Source organism: Brachycentrus maculatus, unplaced genomic scaffold, assembly GCF_059751285.1.
Source record: "Brachycentrus maculatus isolate JH-2025_06_01 unplaced genomic scaffold, ASM5975128v1 h1tg000086l, whole genome shotgun sequence".
Taxonomy (NCBI): Eukaryota; Metazoa; Arthropoda; class Insecta; order Trichoptera; family Brachycentridae; genus Brachycentrus; species Brachycentrus maculatus.
Genome location: NW_028280840.1, coordinates 2,471,603 through 2,492,010, shown reverse-complemented (window position 1 = coordinate 2,492,010; position 20,408 = coordinate 2,471,603). Strand labels below are relative to the sequence as shown.

The window sequence follows — 20,408 nt, the reverse complement described above, 5'->3', positions numbered from 1 at the left end:
GCTGTTATTTATTAATGTTACATACGCACGAGGATGTTCGGATAAACTTGGGATTATCCAGCAAATTGAAAAATGTGTTGCGGTTACCAAAATAAAGTAAAGATTAAAAATTCTTCTTCTTCTTACCCTCATCCACACACAATGGTGCATAGGGGACCGTATCAAATTGCTTCAATGTTAAGATGATCGTTAATTATTTGAAGGCAATGTGACCAGTTCAGCTCCCAGTCCGGGATAATCGAACCTGGTGCCTTACAGTATGATGGCCAAACGCAGTAACTACAACACTATGGAGGCAGACATTTGCAGACAAAGTCCATTTAAGACGGAGATATATTTTTCATTATCACTCAAAACAGTACTTGTTTTTACAAATTAGGTCATTTAGATATTCGATGATATCTCAGACACTTCTTACCAGGGAATTCTTATTTTCATTTGAACTGGTTTCACTTGAAACCTTTCAATTCATGAAAACCTGTTTTTAGGCTTGTTACTAGGTAAGAAAAAACTGGTTGAAGAAAAGTATAAGTATTTAAACATTATAAAGGTTATAAAAAAAATAATTAAAATAAATATTTATATTCTTACCAATAATTGTTTGTCTAATATTAAATAAAAAAATCAATATGTTTAACTTTAAAATTTCAATAAAGGAATAAGTAAAATTATGCATGGAAGATCATATGTGCATACGTAAAACGTCATCATCAAGAGGGAAATACTTAAAAAGTGAATATGCATGTGTAATCGCGGGTCGTACTCCCGCAAAGTGATAACATAAGTGTAGTGTTCACAAAGGAAGAATTATACCGAGAGGCATGCCCTCCAACGGGAGCGAGGGCTATCCCGAGTGGAGGAACACTTCCCAGATGGGAAACGGCTCTCTCCCCCAGGAACAAGAGTACATATTCGACAGGACTGACGTTAGAGCAATATTCATCACTCTCTACACGATTGTCTTTTGTTGTTGCTTTTTTGGTAAGTATCAGTCCCAGTTCTTTTGATCACTGTACATCTCATACTTTGTGCATGCTTTGTCTATTTCACGAGCAAAGAAGAGTACCTACGTACATACATAGGAGTACTTATTGTTTTCTTTCTGCCGTTGCGAGTTGTAAAGAATCATTGCCAGAACTAGGATATTACGCTTCAATTTGCGAGAACAATACGGGTGGTAAGTATATACATGTAAGGAACAATACGGGTGTAGGTACAGCTATTTTAAACTTTTAATCATATGTAAATGTTTTAAAGAAATAACTAAATACTTATAAACTTTGAAAAAAAACAATAAGGCAAATTTTTATTCAAATAATCTGCTGAAATTCGCGTAGGATTACGAAAATTTAAGAAAGATATTTAAAATAATATCTTAGTTTAATAATTTATTTAGATCATATTTCTTTTAAATTAAATCATTGAAATATGGTTTAAAAAGTGTGTTTAAGATTACTTGTAATGAATTTATATTTAGGAAAATCGCTGGTACATAAATACTATTGTTTTATTATTAGGTACCTAATTTCACAAAGGTATACATTTTTATAAAGAGTGTATTTTTATACCAACTTTTGTAAAATTTATTTTTATCGCTATTTAATGTTATTTCAAATAAAAAGTTTCAAATATATTTAAAAAATACACGTTTGATAAAAAAGTATGAAATATTTATCATCAAAGAATTTATAATAAAATATTATGGATGTGGGTGCAAAAATAAATGTAAGTTGTAAAAGTTATAAAACGTACCAAATTGAGATGCCGCCTTAGTCAAATATTATGGTAACATGAATATGGCTTTTAGGAGTTCGGATTTTTGTAATTCGGAGGAGTGATGTTACGTGTAAAATGTTAAAGCAAATATTATTTTTTGAAGAATAAAGAATTTCGCTTTCGATAAATATTTTTCGTGATTTACGTAACTTTGAATCTGATATGATGTTCACCAATGGATTTTAGATACACACTCATTATAAATGTGGTATTAATTACATATTTATATTAAAATGTAAAAATTATTCATCGGAAAATGAGGTTTTAGCCCTTTTATCGAGAAGTGGAGACCTATGGGCGGAATAATTTCAAGGAAAAAATCGAGATGGGAGAGACTATCGTCTTTCAACAACCGCCTAAGCTTAAGTGTATACAAAAGTCTCTTATTTATTCATCAAGAGGAAAACTTCGATACGGTTACTCTCTTTAAATCGGATTCGGGCACCTTTGGATACAAGTATTAAATTATATTATTACAAATATGATTTATTAATTAATTACGATTGTTTCACTTGCCATATTACTTAAACTTAAGATTCTTAGATAATGAACTTTAACATGAATTACTTAATATTAAGATTAAAATAAAACATGAATTACTTGATTTTACAAATAAGAAATGATTTACGCTTAATAAAACACAAGCATTAAAGGAAGCTTTTTAATTAACCTGAAATACTTCAGCAGAGCTTCGGCGCCCGGCTCTGTACGCTTCCGAGAGATTAGCTTATTTTAATGATGAAAGCAAACAAAAACTTACAAGCACAAATCAAGGCAGGAGGTGTGGTGAAAATAAATTTCAAGATACAACGGTTTTGTGTAAGAAGTAGTACGAGTTATGGTAATAAACGAAAATGATTACAGCTTTTACGGTCGAAAAGCATTGGCCAGTAACGGAAATACAGCCAAAACTAGGAAAATCCCAGTAAACATCTTCGTCATATTATTACAAGTGTCCATTTTCATTTTACTATAAGCGTTTTGGGAAAAGTTTATTGCGAGATTCAGTAATTTTTTTGAAATTATGCCCGCATTTTTCGAAACGGAAAATGACGCTCAAAAATAGAACAAAATTTAAAATAAAACACTCCCTGACATTTTCTTCTTTTTGTCATCAAAAGGTTGGAAGACGGACTTCCACAAAGGAAACGTTCAATAGATTATAACTTATGACAGTAAAACAATAATATGCTAAAACCATACTAACATATGCATTTAATTATTCTAACATAACAAAAGAAAGCACCTTCCAGCAAAACACACAAATCGCAATTAACATACTTTATGGAAACGTACATAGAATAACAAGATTTAAATTATTTAATTCAGAATTTAATTCAGAAACACGTCAATAGTATCGGTATTTTGTAGTGACTATGAATTTTATCTTCTGATTTAATGTTTTTCATAAACGATGATTTCAAAAGAAACCATTACAAAATCTTACTTATATCCAACGTTATGGTGTGAATTCAACGAAAATTGTAATACTGCCGACATAAAAATACATGAGAATAACTTTATAAGTTAGTATTGTTTATGATAAATCGCATTCATTTACTGTTGCTGAAGTTTTATCGCGTTTTTATGACTTTTTCTCGGTAGATTTTGGTAATTTAGGTTACATGTGGGGTGCTGCATAAATGATGAGAGAATATGAAAAAAACTCCAGAAAACATTAGAATATTTAAAAAAATGTTCTGCTTTGCATACTTTCACGTCGGGTTTTTAATGACTTACCGATGGCAAAATAAAGATTTTTTATGTGCATCCGTAAATTCTCCAGATATTATAAATCGGTGATCAATACATACATTATTATGATTCCTTAAATCACAAAGCTTCTTTGTGTTCAAAAGTTGAATGAAATAATGGTTTTTAACGGCTATGGATGATTTTATGGTGTTACATATCGATCCATATGTAATACTATTAGATTGATTCATCCGTTGGCTGAAAAAATCTTGAAATTCGTTTATGAATTCTTGAAATTAGTTTAGTTGAGAATTCATCAATGTTGATAATAGCCAGAATAAGTAATTCAACATGGCATTGATTAGATAAGATGTCGCCCAAAAATTGAATCGATTATTAATAAAAAAAAAAAAAATTGAAATTTAAATCTTCTTTTCGGGTTTTACAGGCTAATAATATAAAAAAAAAACAATATTACTTTGTTTAAAGAAAGATGTCTACCCTTAATTTTTTTGCGAATATTAGCAGCTTACTAACAACACTAAAAAATACTAGATTCCCGATAAAATTAGGAAGCTACATATGTTTGTATTATATTAGGCAATATATTAAAAAATATTATTTATTGATTCGGCATTAACTTTGTGGAATTACATGACTATTTTATTAAAATTAAACACTTGAATAAACCACTTTAATGAGTTTTATTTTTATTTACGACTAGTTTCGAAAATGACAGGGATCTTCTGGTACAAATTAAAACAATTTAAGTTTTAATTTGTACCAGAAGATGAACACATCTGTTGTTTTCGAAACTAGTCGTAAATAAAAATAAAACTCATTAAAGTGGTATATTCAAGTGTTTAATTTTAATAAAATATAAAAAAAAATCTTCAATCAATGAAAAGAGATGAAATGCTCTTGAAATTTTATTCGCTTGCGGAAAGGCGTGGGATTGTAATTTATTTCATGTATACAGCCGAAGAAATAATATAAATCGACGGATTATTATTTGTTTTCTCATTGCTGATATTGATGTTGAGATGAGATATGAGTAAATATGATTTTGATATTGTGAAATAAGAATTACAAATATAATACAGTATGGCCTGAAAGACTTTGAAATAAATCAGATATTTTTCATCGATTGAATTTAGTAATTGCTTTATAATACATTGGCAGTAAAATCCTTAAGGGTTTAGGTTTTCTCACTATTTTTTTGGACCGAATGGCCATTATTTTTTGTAGGTTAAATGTTTTTTTTAGCATTTATACACTTATGAGCTTACGAGGTATTTTTTCAGTTCGGAAATATAATTGTTTTATTTCTACATTTTCCAAGAGAAGTTAAGGCCTAGATCTCGAGAGTTCAAATCACAAGCCCATTTAAAATATATATATATATATATATATATGTTGGAATTTGACTTGATTTATAATAAAAACATATTTAAAAACCAGATTTTTTAAAACTCCTTACCATTCAATAACTCATTTTTTTTTAAAACTATATACCTATTTCGAATAAAAACAATTTTTTTCAATACAAAAACGGCCTTTTAAGAAAAAATAGTTACGTCAAATGTTACCTGGGTTAAGAGAAAATTAAGATGAAATATATTGTATATTGGGCACTAATACCATAACTTGATTCTCATTTACAAATACAAGCCACTCTGACTTGCCTCAAGTTGAGTTGAAATATTTGTCTAAGTAAATATCATAATAAATGGTAAATATTACCTTACTTAAAAACTCCTATTTCTACCTAATCGTATTTTAAAATAATGTTTATTTTTAAAACAACAATAGGGATAAAGCTCTTATCATTTAATTATAATTTCAGTAAAAGGTTACCGAGCAAAGGGAAAATAATTACTCACAGCAAAAGTTTTCATAATCTTATAGTTTTATCTTATGAACGTGGAATAGAAATAAGTGTGCCCATTCAATTTAAGTAAACTTGGGCGGTGGGTTTACTTCATGAGCAGAATTTTCTTCAACTTGTTACACATAGAATTAATTATTTCTCTGGTAACGAGTGAAATGTGATCATTAACTTACTTTATCTACGAGCAGTTTAGTACGGTTGACATTTGTTGTAGCTAAACTGCTATTGTGAGGAAAGCGTTTATGTAGATTTTCTGGTAAAATAGTTCCCACACGCCTGTTGTCAACTTGTAATATACGGATTAGTTATTAGGGTAGGAAAACTTTGCATACATTAACCTGAAATGTTTATATCGACCCCTCCTACGTATATATCTATGGGTTGTTTCAATGAAATATGATCTCACATAAATGTTTAAGAAATCATAGTTTTATTCTAGTTGATGTCAAAACGATATGAAATCACACGATCGAATGAGATTGTGGTAAATGTCCGTATGTTTTTAATTTATAAAAAAAAACAAGCTGTACCCGGCAAACGTTGCTATTACACAGTTTAGTTAAATGAACAATTAAGATAAAAGAAAACACATTTCTTATATGTTTCATTTCACAATGCTTGAGAAAAAATTAAATCCATGAAACAACAATGCAATCGAAAGCATTGAAAATGCTAACTGACAGTACCTGTCAAGAAGCACGTTATCCGCCATTAGAAATGTTTGATATTGCGCGTGTTGCTGTTATGTTTGATCGATGGCACTGCCATTTCTGTAAAAATACATGTCATAGGTAAAAACATTTGTCACATAAAAACTCGCATGTATGAATGCAATGTTTTGCCAAAATTTAAAAGTAATCAAATAGAAAGCAAGAAAATATATGTAATTATTAAAACATAAATAGAATGTTCTGTGCAAAATATATACACATTTTATAAATAACGTTAACCCAGAAATTTACCATTAATTTAAAGCAGTACAGTAACCATAAAGAAGCCTTTCACGTCACCATAACACATTTCCCATTAGTTTAAGATAATAAAAGACGTTAATTATATTAATTTAAAGCTCCATAAAATATTCTAAAAGCTATAGATAAGCATGTTACTAAACAAAGCCCGATATTAAAAGAATTCAAGGTTTCCTTTCCTTTGATTTCAAGCAATATAAAATAACTGTTTTGTGGTTTATACATGTACGAGTACATAAACCATCCTACTGTGAAATTATTTATGAACTTCGATATAACCCGTGTTGTATTTCTCGGCAGCAAATTTTATAACGAAACACAAGGGAATATTGTTTTTGTAGGTAGGTAAGCAACAAAAAAGGGGAACACTTTTTAGGCAGTAGATATTACCACGCTTCATTTTTTGTCGATAAAAACGTTTAAAGGGTGACAAAGGTGTATGCTCACGACACGTCACGTAGGGGTGGCCTGAACGATGGAAGGGTTATTTTGGACAATAATTTGGTGGTCTGTTTTCAGGAAATTTGCTGGTCATATTAGTCGTCACACTTTCGAGAAGACTGAGATCAATAACGAACTTCTTCCTTGCCAATCTGGCTCTGGCGGATTTGTGCGTGGGAATCTTTTGTGTATTTCAAAATCTGTCAATATACATCGTACCAAGGTGAGGATAAATAATGGGAAAATCGGTATAATTATGTGTTAATGATTTAAAAAAATATTGCGTAAAGCTGCGTATCTAGTACTTTCGGGAGCATGTAGCGTTCCCCAATCGCTTTGTATAGTGTATACCAGTGGCCGGCAACCATTTGAGAGACTAGGCAAAAATCCATTTGACATGTGTAAAAAAATGTTTTTTTAGTGGCTACCTTGGTTTTGAATTTTCTAAGAAATTTTTTTCATAATATATTTGGCAAATATGTGGTTAACTTGAGTCGAACACAGAAATCAAGATTTGCTAGCGTAAGTCTATTTTGCAGCATATTCTGGACACATTTCATTAGCGAAAATGTTTGATCACAGGAATATGTCGAACCAAATGCTGATTAGAGAGCAAATAGAATTTTTAAGCATAGTTTTTTATAGTTATGTCACCCAACATGATTTTATTGCATCCAAGTGATCATTTTCTGTACTTTAGAGATGCTGACGAAGATCTTTAAATTAATAAGTGCTTGAAAAAAACTTAATTACTTATTCACCTTACTTTTATAATTGTTATTTTGAATGAATAAATCTTTTTATAAAAAATCATCATCATATTTTCTTAATTCAATTACCCGTGGGTAGTAAGTTGCCGACCACTGGTGTACGAGTATACGTTCACACGATCCGAGCTTGTTACGGTCGGTCTCCAAAGACGGCGTTTCATTCCATGGGTGGAATGAAACATCGTCGTTGTACCCGGAACCGACTCCGAACATACTGCGAAAAACAGCAATGCATATTGCAAAACGCGTTGTTTGCGCAGTTGTCGCAAGCACATCTCCTTCGGAAACTTTCGGATACTTTAATGTAGTGGATACCCAGCTTTAAGTTTGTATTTAAGATAAACTTTAGAAGTAGTAAGTAATGATTGAATTTGATTCACTTCAGATGAGAACAAATTTTTAAAATTAATACTAAAAAACGTTTTCGAAATTCATCGAAAAATAAAAAGATATCAATGAATTTTATTTTGTTTTATTGTTATTTTCATATTTAAATATGAGAAATTTTAATTATGTTCTTCAATGCATACTTGTATTTATAAAATAAGTGAAAAAAAAATATATCTTAAAAACCATCAAATTTTATGTGATTATTTTTTCTATTGAAAAATAATCAACGGTAGAATGGTGAATTTTACACGTACGTAAGATATTCACTTAACCGGCCTATGACAGGTAGTATGCCATGAAAATATCCAAACTTTTAAGTTCTTCTTCATCGACGTTGAGTTGTCATAATGTAAATATTGTTTTTTCGATTACTATAAATGAATTAAATTTATGAAAAATATTTTCATTACAAATAGAATAATGTGTTTTATATCGGATATGCTTTAGCCAAAGGAATAATGATGTATTTTTATTAACAGTTGGGTGTTCGGTGACTTCTTATGCAAGATGTATCAGTTCACAAATTGTCTAAGCTACACAGCATCCATATTTATTCTGGTAGTAATCTGCATGGAGCGATACTTTGCTATAATCCATCCCATCACGTGCAAGCAAATACTCACTCCGAGGAGACTGAAGGTAAATTATAAAAATATTTTAATTGAATACCTAATAACACAAATGTGTATGTTAAACCTTAATGTATGTATGTGTTAAAGAAAGAAATATAAACTATAATAGATTCAAGAACTTAAAAAAATTAAGAAAAAAATTATAGTCTGTGGAAAATTTGTTGTGATATATATATTTTTTTTGGAAATAATTACCTGAAACTTCAATTATTTTTGGTAAAATTACCCCAATGTCCATTATTTACTGACATTCATAATGAATATAGTATAATTTATTCTTGGTTCCACATCATTCGTAATTATTTTATTCCATAACTATTTTAAAGGAACGCTGGAAGTTGTCGTGTGAAGTAATTGTAGCATTATACAAGCAGGCTGAATAAACTCGAAATTCGGTTTCTGAAGAGAGTGCGCAAGAAGATATAATACATATTAGAAACGAGAAATACATTAATAATAAAAAATATAAATAAGAATTTCCTTCAAAATTATGAAAGATTTTTATAGATATTTTGGACATACGAAACAAATGAATGATGAAAGAACGAGGTGAATGTAGTTGGAAGTAGAAGTCGAGGAAAGTTGGGATTGACTAGTACATAAAACACTTGAAAGTGAACAGGTCAGAAGCCGGAATAATATATGAGTACGAGTGTAGGATACAGGCGGTTCCAGTTAATCTCTATTTTGTTGTTGAACTCTTCGTTTCCAGGTCAAATTTTTAATAGGATCACAGAAAACTGCTTTTATTTTGATGTTGTGGAAATGGAAGATTGCAAAGGTTTTGTGTTAATCTATTATTCATTATTCGATTCGATTCGAGATTAGAGTATTCAGACCTTTATTTGTTTCGTATTTGCTATGCAAATTTTCTAACACTTATATTTTAATCATAAAACACTTCTTTTTATTTGTAGTTCGTGATTGTTGGAGTATGGATAACCAGTGCCCTTTATAGCGCCCCTAAATTCATATTTATCCATACTTTGACGAATAAATTGGAAGACGGCCAAGTTGAGATAATTTGTTATGCAAAGAGGAAAATGTTTGATTCGGAACTATTCGACATGATTAACTTCGCATTACTGTACGTGATACCCCTTCTTGTGATGACTGTAAGTATATTTAATAATTCAACAAGTAAAGTAATATCGCATTACTTGGTACGTGATACCACTTCTTGTGATGACTGTAAGTATATCTAGTAACTAAAAAAGTAAAATAATAAAGCATTACTGTACGTGATACTACTTCTTGTGATGACTGTAAGTATATCTAGTAATTCAACAAGTAAAGTAATATCGCATTACTTGGTACGTGATACCACTTCTTGTGATGACTGTAAGTATATCTCGTAACTAAAAAAGTAAAATAATAAAGCATTAATGTACGTGATACTACTTTTTGTGATGACTGTAAGTATATCTAGTAATTAAACAAGTAAACCAATTTAGCATTACTTTATGTAATACCCCTTCTTGTGATTCCTGTAAGTATATCTACTAATTAAACATGTAAATCTCCCAATGAGAGTAAAAAAAGACAACGTTAACGCCAATTTTACAATGGTACTAATCGATGAGCGAATGAAAATATAAACGAAAATTTTATAATAAATTCTAAAATATAAATTTTATAATGAAAATTTTAAATCAATATTTTTTTATCTGCGATGCTAGTTTCGGTGTTGCGTGTTTACCAATCTACCCGCATTATTCCCTTTTTTCCAAGGAAAACTTTTAGCTTATTATGTTTTTAATACCATTTTCTTGAAAAATATCAGCAAAACTAACATTCTTTTTTAACAGGTATAGGAATTCAAGGTAAAATGTGAAAATCAAAGCATGAAAATAATATATATTTACCCTTGAAAAAAATATTTATGTACTGAAAGTGTGAAAGAAATAGATTTTTCTCATTTTTTTCATGAAATGAAAATGAATCTCCGATTCCATTACTTTGTGTCCTGAAGCTGATGTAATACAAACCCAAACATGTCAACGTAATGATTATCTGATATAAAATGAACAATGTAAGAAAGATATTTCAGAGCCCTTGTAATGAATTCGAATCATAGAGTTACGTCAACAGTACCTTAACCCAATTGTATTCGAGAGAATCTACAGGGTGAACCAAAGTTAAGTGTATGATAAAATGATACTCCCATACTCATTAAATGACAACGAATCAAAGAATCAAAGTGCTTCGGTTTGAATTTTAAAAGTGTAGACCCGTACAATTTATTAATAACAAAACGTACAAAAAAAGTGAGAAAAATGTTCACATTGTAATATGATAATTTTGCTACAAGTGTTTCTTGGACCTTTCGGGAATCTTAAAATTCAGAGATAATACATTGCCACCCATTTGGTAGCATTATATATCATCTGTGAATTTTGATCTGACAGACTTATTTGTGGTGTTACCTTAAAAGCCAATCTGAAAGTAAATATGTTTTCCTATATTTCCGACGGTAACATTATACTACGCCCTAAAAGTGCTCAAAAACGAACCGAGACTGCAAGCATCAAAGCTAAAAATAAAAAAAATATTTATATGCGGATTAGTGAATACACATTTCAAATATTTTATTTAAAAAATAATGGAAATATGAGAATACAGCACCCATAATGATATTTCTTCTTCTTCAAACCCTTAACCGCACCCCAATAGTATACCATTAGGGTGCGGATACTAATATTTACTCTAAATTTATGTTTTAACATTTAAACCTGTAACTACATATTACATATACAATAAACATGTCATAAATGCAAGTTACGGGGTGTCATTTTAAATATCGACTGAGGGTTGTGCACAAACATGTTTTGACGAATGATTCTTGTTACAACAGTATTATTCTGAGCTTCCTTTATAAAAATGTTTTTCAAGACGAAGAATGAAAAAAACATAGCATCTAGAAAAAATATTTTGGAGATGAGAAATACGACGTACCAAGCAAATTATTATGAAAAATGAAAGGTAAACCGGACGAAATGGGTGTTTTCCATATACGGGATAATCACAAGATAAATGGATAAGAACAAGTAATAACATGTGTAACAGATTGATAACATTACAATGACACATTATTATGACGGTCTTCTTGATACCTGTGTAAAGAATTATTTTTCATCTAACATATTACTTACCTTTATCCAAAGGATCTTCTAATGTTCCTCAAATATATAATGTGCTTATAGTGCTACAATTTCAAATGTTGTAATTTATTTTAAAAAAAAACAGCTTTTAACGATGAGTTTTCCTGACAAAAATGCAAAAACTGCTTCAACCACAAGTACAGAATATATTTCAAAGATATAAAAAATACTAATTTTAAGTTATTATTTTATTAGCAAATAAAAAGTTTTTTTTTTCATGTAAAGCGGTGGAACGGGGTTCCGGCATCTTTTTTCACGGAATTTGAATTTAAAAAAAAAATCAAATAGAAGAATTAATGTTTGTGCTAACGCAATAGCAATCTAAATTTATATCATCCGTCATAATGATAAAGAATGGTAATGTATTGAATATTTAAATGATAATTGAATCTATTTTTTTAGTAAAAAGCGTGATATGAAGTGAGTTCCGTGACCTTTTGTTGTTTAAAAAAAACCTTGAGTATACATATAGAGAACTATGAAAACATTAAAAATAAAAGCTTGCTTTTCTATTTCAAAATTATTAAAAGTCCTAAAAAAGTTAATATGAGATAAAACATTCTGTAATTCCTTTAAACTACCTTTGTTTTTATCCATTGTCAAAGAGATTTATATAAAGTATTATAATTATTTTCTGTAGTGGTTAAAAAGATATATGGTTTATACCTTGGAAGAGAAACCTCGGTATAAAGTTTAGTCTTATATTAGTATTCGGGCGAAGCTTTGTATTGTTGCGGTTTTGTTAATCGTGTAAAATACTCTACTCACGCAAGTTCTCCAGGTTGATTGGTTCCTCTCTCCGTGTTAAAACAATGTATCTACTGTACATCGCGCATAGGAGATACATCATTTTGATACTAACCAGTTGATATGTACTTAATAATCTAGGATTGTTTTCAGTGGACAATAGCTTTAAATGAACTGGAGCTTAAACGTTTTATTATTTTACTCGTTAATTCAGCGAATGATCATTAGGTAACCCAAATAGACTAAATAAATCACTGTACAATGATGACTCGCATAATGTATTTAATTCGTTTCAGAAGCAATGTGTAACGCATTTTCCCATAACAATAAACATTAAAAAATATTTATAAAAATATAAAATTCATTAAACTTTATAAAATTAAACAACATTGTTTTAACCACTTGTGTACTTATATATACTTATACTTATGGTCATAAAATGTGCCACAAAGTATCTGCCAAAAACATTCAAGAAATAAAATTCACTTCTTAAAATAAAATATGATAGTGTAACATCAGCCTTATGTTGAGTAGTGTCTGATGGCGGCAGTTGAGATTGGTTGATTTAATTGGTCCTTCTTGTTGTCAGATAAAGCTTTCCTTTGACCTTCATAATGTTGCTGAGCTAGAAGCGCTCGGAGTTTTTCAGTTGTCAGCTCTTAACTGCGATAAAGCCCGCTATGTGAAGCGAAGTTCGTTATGTGAGTCAGGAAATGGATGAAAAGAAAGTTCGTTATACGAAACATCACTCTATAAATTTAAAGAATCGGCTGTTGTTCAGAGTTTGTTGTATGAAGTCACTCGGGGAGTACAATATTTTCGTGGTCTGAAATTTGAGCATGATCATTTCGGAATTGTGTATTTTTAGGTTCTGTATACGAGAATAGCCATGGGACTGTGGCACAGTGCTCGCAGTATGGAGAGGAGGATCTCCCGCGTCCCCGCCACCCCCGCGCCACCCCCGCCCGCCGACCCCAAGCAAACCTCCTCCCCCGAGGCAGTAAGCTATGTCAGTATTATTTTATGACACCACCAAATACGTGAAGTTTCAAGTAAAAAGTATATTGTCAAAACTACTACATGTAGAGTCCTCACCAAAACGTTACATTTCCATTATAAATGATTTTAAGTAATCACTAATTCTAGCTTGTAAAATTGTTACATTTTGGTGCGATTCAATAATTTCATATTGGTTTAACACAGTATTAGCCACGTTTTATCGCAAATTTAATTAGGATTTCGATAAGATACAGCAAACAGAACAGATTTGCATTTAAGGGATTGTTTGTGCAATATTGTAAATTTTTAACTTTTTGGTGAGGACCTCCACAAATAGTCTTCGATTCGAATAGCGAGTTTTTAGGCAGTCATCACAAAAAAAACACATATCGTATTTTGTGAATGACTGCTTTTATTGAATTGTGGCGGTGGATGTTGAATGTTGGATGTTCGAGGCGTTGGTATTTTTGAGTTTTGATAATTTTTTAAAATTATTTTTTAATAACTTGAAAAAAAAAAATTTCATAATGTATTTGACAAAGTGATCACAGATACTTGTGATTTGTAGCATTCAATTCGGATTCAATTCTAACAATGTAAAAATCACATCAGAAGTCCCTCAGGGATTTAATGAAGCCACTCTACATCGCGTGCTTCTATGATATTAGTGTCTGTTTCCAAAACGTCGAATACGAACTTTACAAAAATGATGAAAAAATGTACACAACAATATTTGCATGAAAAAAAAATCCCATTCAATTTATGATAGTTATATTTTTGATAGTAAAAAACGCTATATACATTAAAGGATTTTAAATTATAACGATTAGATCGAGATAAACCGTATCCTTCACTTTTCCATATAACAGTCATTCTCTCTGATCTTCTATCTAACGGTACATAGGGCACTGCATCGTCTAAATGATGCTGTGTTCCTAAAAGGAGTGAAAGAAAGGGGATCAGCCCTGCACTTTTCAGGGTAATATTAAATAAACATGTCAGTGAAAAATCAGTTATATTTATTTTTAACACCCCCTAAGTATCTAACCCGGGACCTCCAATACAGTAACCAAACGTGCTGACTACTACACTATCAAGGCGGATATATTAAAGTAAAAGTCCGGGCAAATAAGTTATGTTTTAGGTTAAACTTCAGAATAAAATTAATACCCCACCCCTGGGGTGTCCGCTCCCTACTCTCCCGCTCCTTCAATGTGTTTTTGAAATATTTTTTGAGGATGATGTGTAACTTACCTGGACTATAACATCTTTCACTTTTAGCACCTTAGAATAAATCTGCAGCCCATCAAACATATTACACTCCTAAACCTAAAAACTTAAAAAACACAATTGATTACCCTCCGAAAATGAAGAATTATTAAGAAAAAGCAGGCTTAAGTTATACGAGTTGTCGACAAAAATATCAATTTCTTTGTTTGTAAAGTAAGTAATACCTTATAAGTCGGCAAGTTAGATCTAAGGTCGAAAGGGGCTGGAATTGGTTTTGTGCTCAGGGAGGGTAAAGGTTTCAAGATTGCAAATGAAACGACAATTTACGTCAAGAATACTTTATTCATGTTCAGAATAGGTATTCTAAAATGTCCAATTTTTTTTAATGTTAAGAGCATACAATTAATGATTTTATTATAAAAGTATATTATTATAAGTTAACACATTTTTTTTTCATAGATATGAAGATAATTTATACAACTATATATTTTTGTAAAATACATATAAATGAATAAATAATACGATTGAATTGATCAATTATCTTGGTCTTCCCTTGGAACGGGTAAGCATATATAAATAAAAACAATAATTCAAATAATATTTACAATTAAATTTGTATAAAATTTCTTCAATTATGTGTAGGTATAAACGTATGTATGTATGTACCTATCAATATTATCATTTTATTAATTATCAGAAATTTTTTATTTTTATTTTTTATTTTCTATTTTTCATCATATTAAACGTGAAGTCTTTACTTAATATGATGATATTCCCATATTGCTAGATGGTTTTTCTATAAAACGGTATTTGGTAGACTGAGAAGAAATTACACACATGTTTACAATCGCGTTTACAGTCAGTATGTGCGTAATCACGTAACACAAATATACGTCTCCTATTAACATAGTAATGTATTTGTAGGTTCCATTGTCCGAAGGCGCGGTAGCCGGTACTGTCACTCCCGCTGTGGTGTCCACGTGGCCCGCTGGCGGGAACGCGCTGCGCGGCCGCCATCTCAACCACCTCTCCAAGAACGTACTGCGTGCGCGGCGCGGCGTCATACGGATGCTGATCATCGTAGTGCTGACCTTCGCCCTGTGCAACCTCCCCTTCCACGCGCGCAAGATGTGGCAGTCCTGGTCGCCTAACTACCAGGGCGGCAGCGACTTCAGCGCCCTCTTCACGCCGCTCACCTTCCTCATCACCTACTTCAACTCGGGCATCAACCCTCTGCTCTATGCTTTCCTGTCGAGAAACTTCAGGAAAGGAATGCAGGAGCTCTTGCATTGCGAGTGCGCCAGCAGTCAGAAGAAGAAGAAGCAGATGAGGCTGAACCAGCAGTCCGGGAACCACCAGCAATCTCTCCTGAGAAGGAGCTCCACGAGGTCCACGCGCGCTCCTTGCAGCACCGCTACTATACCAGCCGGTGGAAATGATTCTTGAAAGTTAATAAAGAATGCCAAGTCACCCTGTATGATTGAGATGAAAGAATTTCAACCCCGAGGGTTTAACGCCGAATGAAATTTTGACTATGTACAGGGTGTACATTTTATACTACATGGCGTGTAAATACGAACTCGTATACGATTAAAAACGTTTAATATCAAGATTCTAAGTAATTTAATATTGTGGAGATGAGGAGAAACTCGAACTTTGTGCGTTGCCTCAAATGTTTTATTGTTAAGTGATCCCGCAAATTATATTGCTTTTACTTTCATTATTTCATATGAATCTCCTTTTAAAAGACTGCGTGAATGGGAAAAGTTGGACGTGGATAACGTTTATTTAGTTGTGTACTTATTTATGAAATTAAATGTATTTTATCTCAGATTTCTTATTTATTCGCTTTACAATATTGTATCAGAGCTGTGTTAATATTACCAAGAGTAAAATTGGAATATTGAATTACATGGAAAGAGTTAATTAATTAAAAAGTTTTTCATCTCGTTGTATTTATTTTATGAAAAAAATCCAAACAAATGCTGGAAATAGTTTTCTGTGTATTAGTTAATTTAATAAATTTGTAAAGTACTCGTTGGATCGAATTCAAAATCTTGATGATATATGTATGTTTCATTATGTAAATTTAAAAATAATAAGAAAATCAATAAATCTGTATCTATTTTATTTAAAATTTTGTGGTCTTATTATTTTAATAAAATCATAGTATTAGCATACTAACAATGATATTTTTATCACATTTCGACGAAATTTATTTTGATTCATGATTTCATTTTAGCTTTTGATCAGTGCCCAAGTGTTAATACAATACTTATCTGATATACTTTATAATTAGCTATTGTAAAAAGTATATTCAATTATATGTAGTTATAACTAAATTTTAAATAAAATCAATTTGTTATTAATAGTGAGCATTCGAAATAGGGAACAGGCGAAAAAAACAAATTTATTTATTGGTTTTATTTATGTGAATAATTCTATTTTTAATACATATCACATCATTTCGACATTGAAAATATAATCTTTGAAAGTGTTAAGGGACCCTGGGACGATTGAGAAAATCGTCGTGTTTTGATGAATGATATTCATTAACGCGACCAATTATACGTTTGAAGAGGCAATCCAAGCAGTTTTTATCACAAATAAGATGAAAAGATCGATGAAGAGGTGTTAAAAATATATTTCATGATTCTAGATGGAAAAAGTTATTCTTGAAGTAGCGAACAAAAAAATAATTGACTTAAAATAATTTTGACCTCAAACGACGGCAAGTTTTCACAAATTTTCATTGCTAGTATTTTCCATTTCCTATCCACTATTTTTCCTTCATTTCCTTTCCCTTTAGTTAGGTTTCAGAACGTCTCAAGCGGTGCTTATTAAGACATTTTCAGCTAATTTAAAATATACATTAATGATGTAGCTAAGCGATGTTTGATATCCATACAAATATTTCATGATTTTAGAATGCTTCAAGAAATCGGATTTTTTCAATCGTTAAGTCGTACTTACATAATTACACATATACACACGAATATATATATATATATATATATATATATATATATATATATATATATATATATATATATATATATATATATATATATATATATATACATATATATATATATATATATATATATATATATATATATATATACATATATATATATATATATATATAAATACATATATATATATATATATATATATATATATATATATATATATATATATATATATATATATATATATATATATATATATATATATATATATATATATATATATATATATATATATATAATTGACTTAAAATAATTTTGACCTCAAACGACGGCAAGTTTTCACAAATTTTCATTGCTAGTATTTTCCATTTCCTATCCACTATTTTTCCTTCATTTCCTTTCCCTTTAGTTAGGTTTCAGAACGTCTCAAGCGGTGCTTATTAAGACATTTTCAGCTAATTTAAAATATACATTAATGATGTAGCTAAGCGATGTTTGATATCCATACAAATATTTCATGATTTTAGAATGCTTCAAGAAATCGGATTTTTTCAATCGTTAAGTCGTACTTACATAATTACACATATACACACGAATATATATATATATATATATATATATATATATATATATATATATATATATATATATATATATATATATATACATATATATATATATATATATATATATATATATATATATATATATATATATATATATATATATATATATACATATATATATATAAATACATATATATATATATATATAATATAAATATATATATATATATATATATATATATATATATATATATATATATATATATATATATATATATATATATATATATATATATATATATATATATATAATTATATTAATATTAATATATAAAATAAAATTATATTAATATATATAATAAAATCTATTTATTTATATATATATATATATATATATATATATATATATATATATATATATATATATATATATATATATATATACATATATATATATATATAAATATATATATATATATATATATATATATATATATATATATATATATATATATATATATATATATATATATATATATATATATATATATATATATATATATATATATATATATATATATATATATATATATATATATATATATATATATAAATAAATAGATTTTATTATATATATTAATATAATTGGAGGGCATGTAGGGCTAGATGTTGGGATGTGAAGGAGGCGAGGAGTTTATGTCAGGACAGAAGAGTGTGGCATTCCATCCTCTCTGCCTACCCCTGTGGGGAAACGGCGTGATGGTAGTAGTAGTAATTTTTCTGTAAATTTAAGTGAAAAATATTGAACAAAGGTACAGTACAATTTCAAAAATTGCTTTTTTCATTATTTAAATAAATTGTTATTACAATCTACAAAAAAATCATTTAAAACTTTATTAGTAGAGAATGTTGGGTATGTCCCAATCCTTGTTTACAAATCTTGGTTTCTCCACTTGAGAGTTATTTTTACAGCTCACAAAGGCAAAAAATGTTCTCAATCAGCCTATGACAAGTCATAAGCCCTGTAAATACTCAGGCTTCTATATTCTTCTTCCTCTGTGTATGTTAAGATCTCAAAATGTAAGAATAAGTTTAAACAAAAAAAAATTGTGAAACAAGTCTAATAGTTAACAGAAAAATTAAAAGAAACACATGAAATACGACAGATTGCCAGTGCCTCAAAAAATATTGTTTTTTTAGTTTTATTGTTGACTTAGTCAAATAATACCAACACTCATTTGTATTTTTGATATTTAGGTAGGTACAGTAGACACTTAAAATCGACATTTATTTTAAAATAAATTAAAAGATTTAATATGCTTGTGTAAATATTTAACACCTTAAAGTTGTATAAATTGTTATGTGAATTTTAGATTTTCAGCTGTTGTTGACTTTTAATGTCTTTATTTTTATTCTTATCTGCCTTGTAAATTTGAATAAAGGATGTTTGATAAAATTCCTTAAGTCAGTTTAAAATGTCCCTTGATGATTTAAAAAAAAGGGAGGTTACTTTATTACACTTTAGTGCCAATCACAATTATTTTTCCTTAAAATAAGAAAAAATAACAATAATAAAGGGTTGAAGATTTCTGTAAATTGAAAAATGTGGAATAATCATAAATTAAAAATTTATTTTTGAAAAGCAAAGAGCTGACACGAAAGTGTTTTAAAGTATATTATTGTAAAATTAATCTGGTCAAGTTTTTAAAAATATCATACTTTATAATTATATTGTCATATACGTAATTACTTAAATACTAAATATTGATAAGGATTTTAAAATATATATTCTATTTTATAAGTAAGTAATAATGTTGTAACTATTACCATGTAAAATAATAAAATGTAAAGGTGTTTAATATACTTAATGTACATGAATAAAAATTTTCGGGAAACTGCGTCCTTTATTTCTTAAAATTTCTATCATCTCAGTTATCAAATATAATCCACGATGACACAATTTTCTTCTATTCTTTACATTATTTTATTTTTTGAATTGGCCATCTGTTTCTGAATGAAGGCCACCTTTCGGAAAAATAAATATTGGATTCAATACAAAGATATAAGTAAAATTTATGGTTACAACAGGACTCCTGGCTCTAAGTTTTAAGTTATTTGCTATCCCCAAAAAATCCTTAGGATTGTTTGAACTTACGAATCACTTAAG

At 29.4% G+C, this 20,408-nt stretch overlaps 1 protein-coding gene across 1 annotated transcript; it reads left to right on the top strand.

Annotated features, from left to right (window-relative positions):
- Nucleotides 1–821: 821 nt before the first annotated feature.
- LOC148310877 (trissin receptor-like) lies at nt 822–17,096 on the top strand. Its single transcript, XM_088257623.1, has 6 exons — nt 822–981; nt 6,853–6,997; nt 8,414–8,573; nt 9,484–9,681; nt 13,343–13,474; nt 15,628–17,096. Exons 1-6 carry the CDS (start codon nt 822–824, stop codon nt 16,147–16,149), a joined length of 1,317 nt encoding a protein of 438 aa, XP_088113749.1. The 3' UTR covers nt 16,150–17,096.
- The last annotated feature ends 3,312 nt before the right edge of the window (nt 17,097–20,408 follow it).

What these genes read in the sequence shown, in the direction of transcription:
- LOC148310877 (XM_088257623.1), top strand. Translation starts at nt 822, where the DNA reads ATGCCCTCCAACGGGAGCGAGGGCTATCCCGAGTGGAGGAACACTTCC. An exon ending in TCACTCCGAGGAGACTGAAG is followed by an intron (nt 8,574 to 9,483) that starts GTAAATTATAAA and finishes TTTTATTTGTAG; the next exon opens with TTCGTGATTGTTGGAGTATG. An exon ending in TACCCCTTCTTGTGATGACT is followed by an intron (nt 9,682 to 13,342) that starts GTAAGTATATTT and finishes GTGTATTTTTAG; the next exon opens with GTTCTGTATACGAGAATAGC.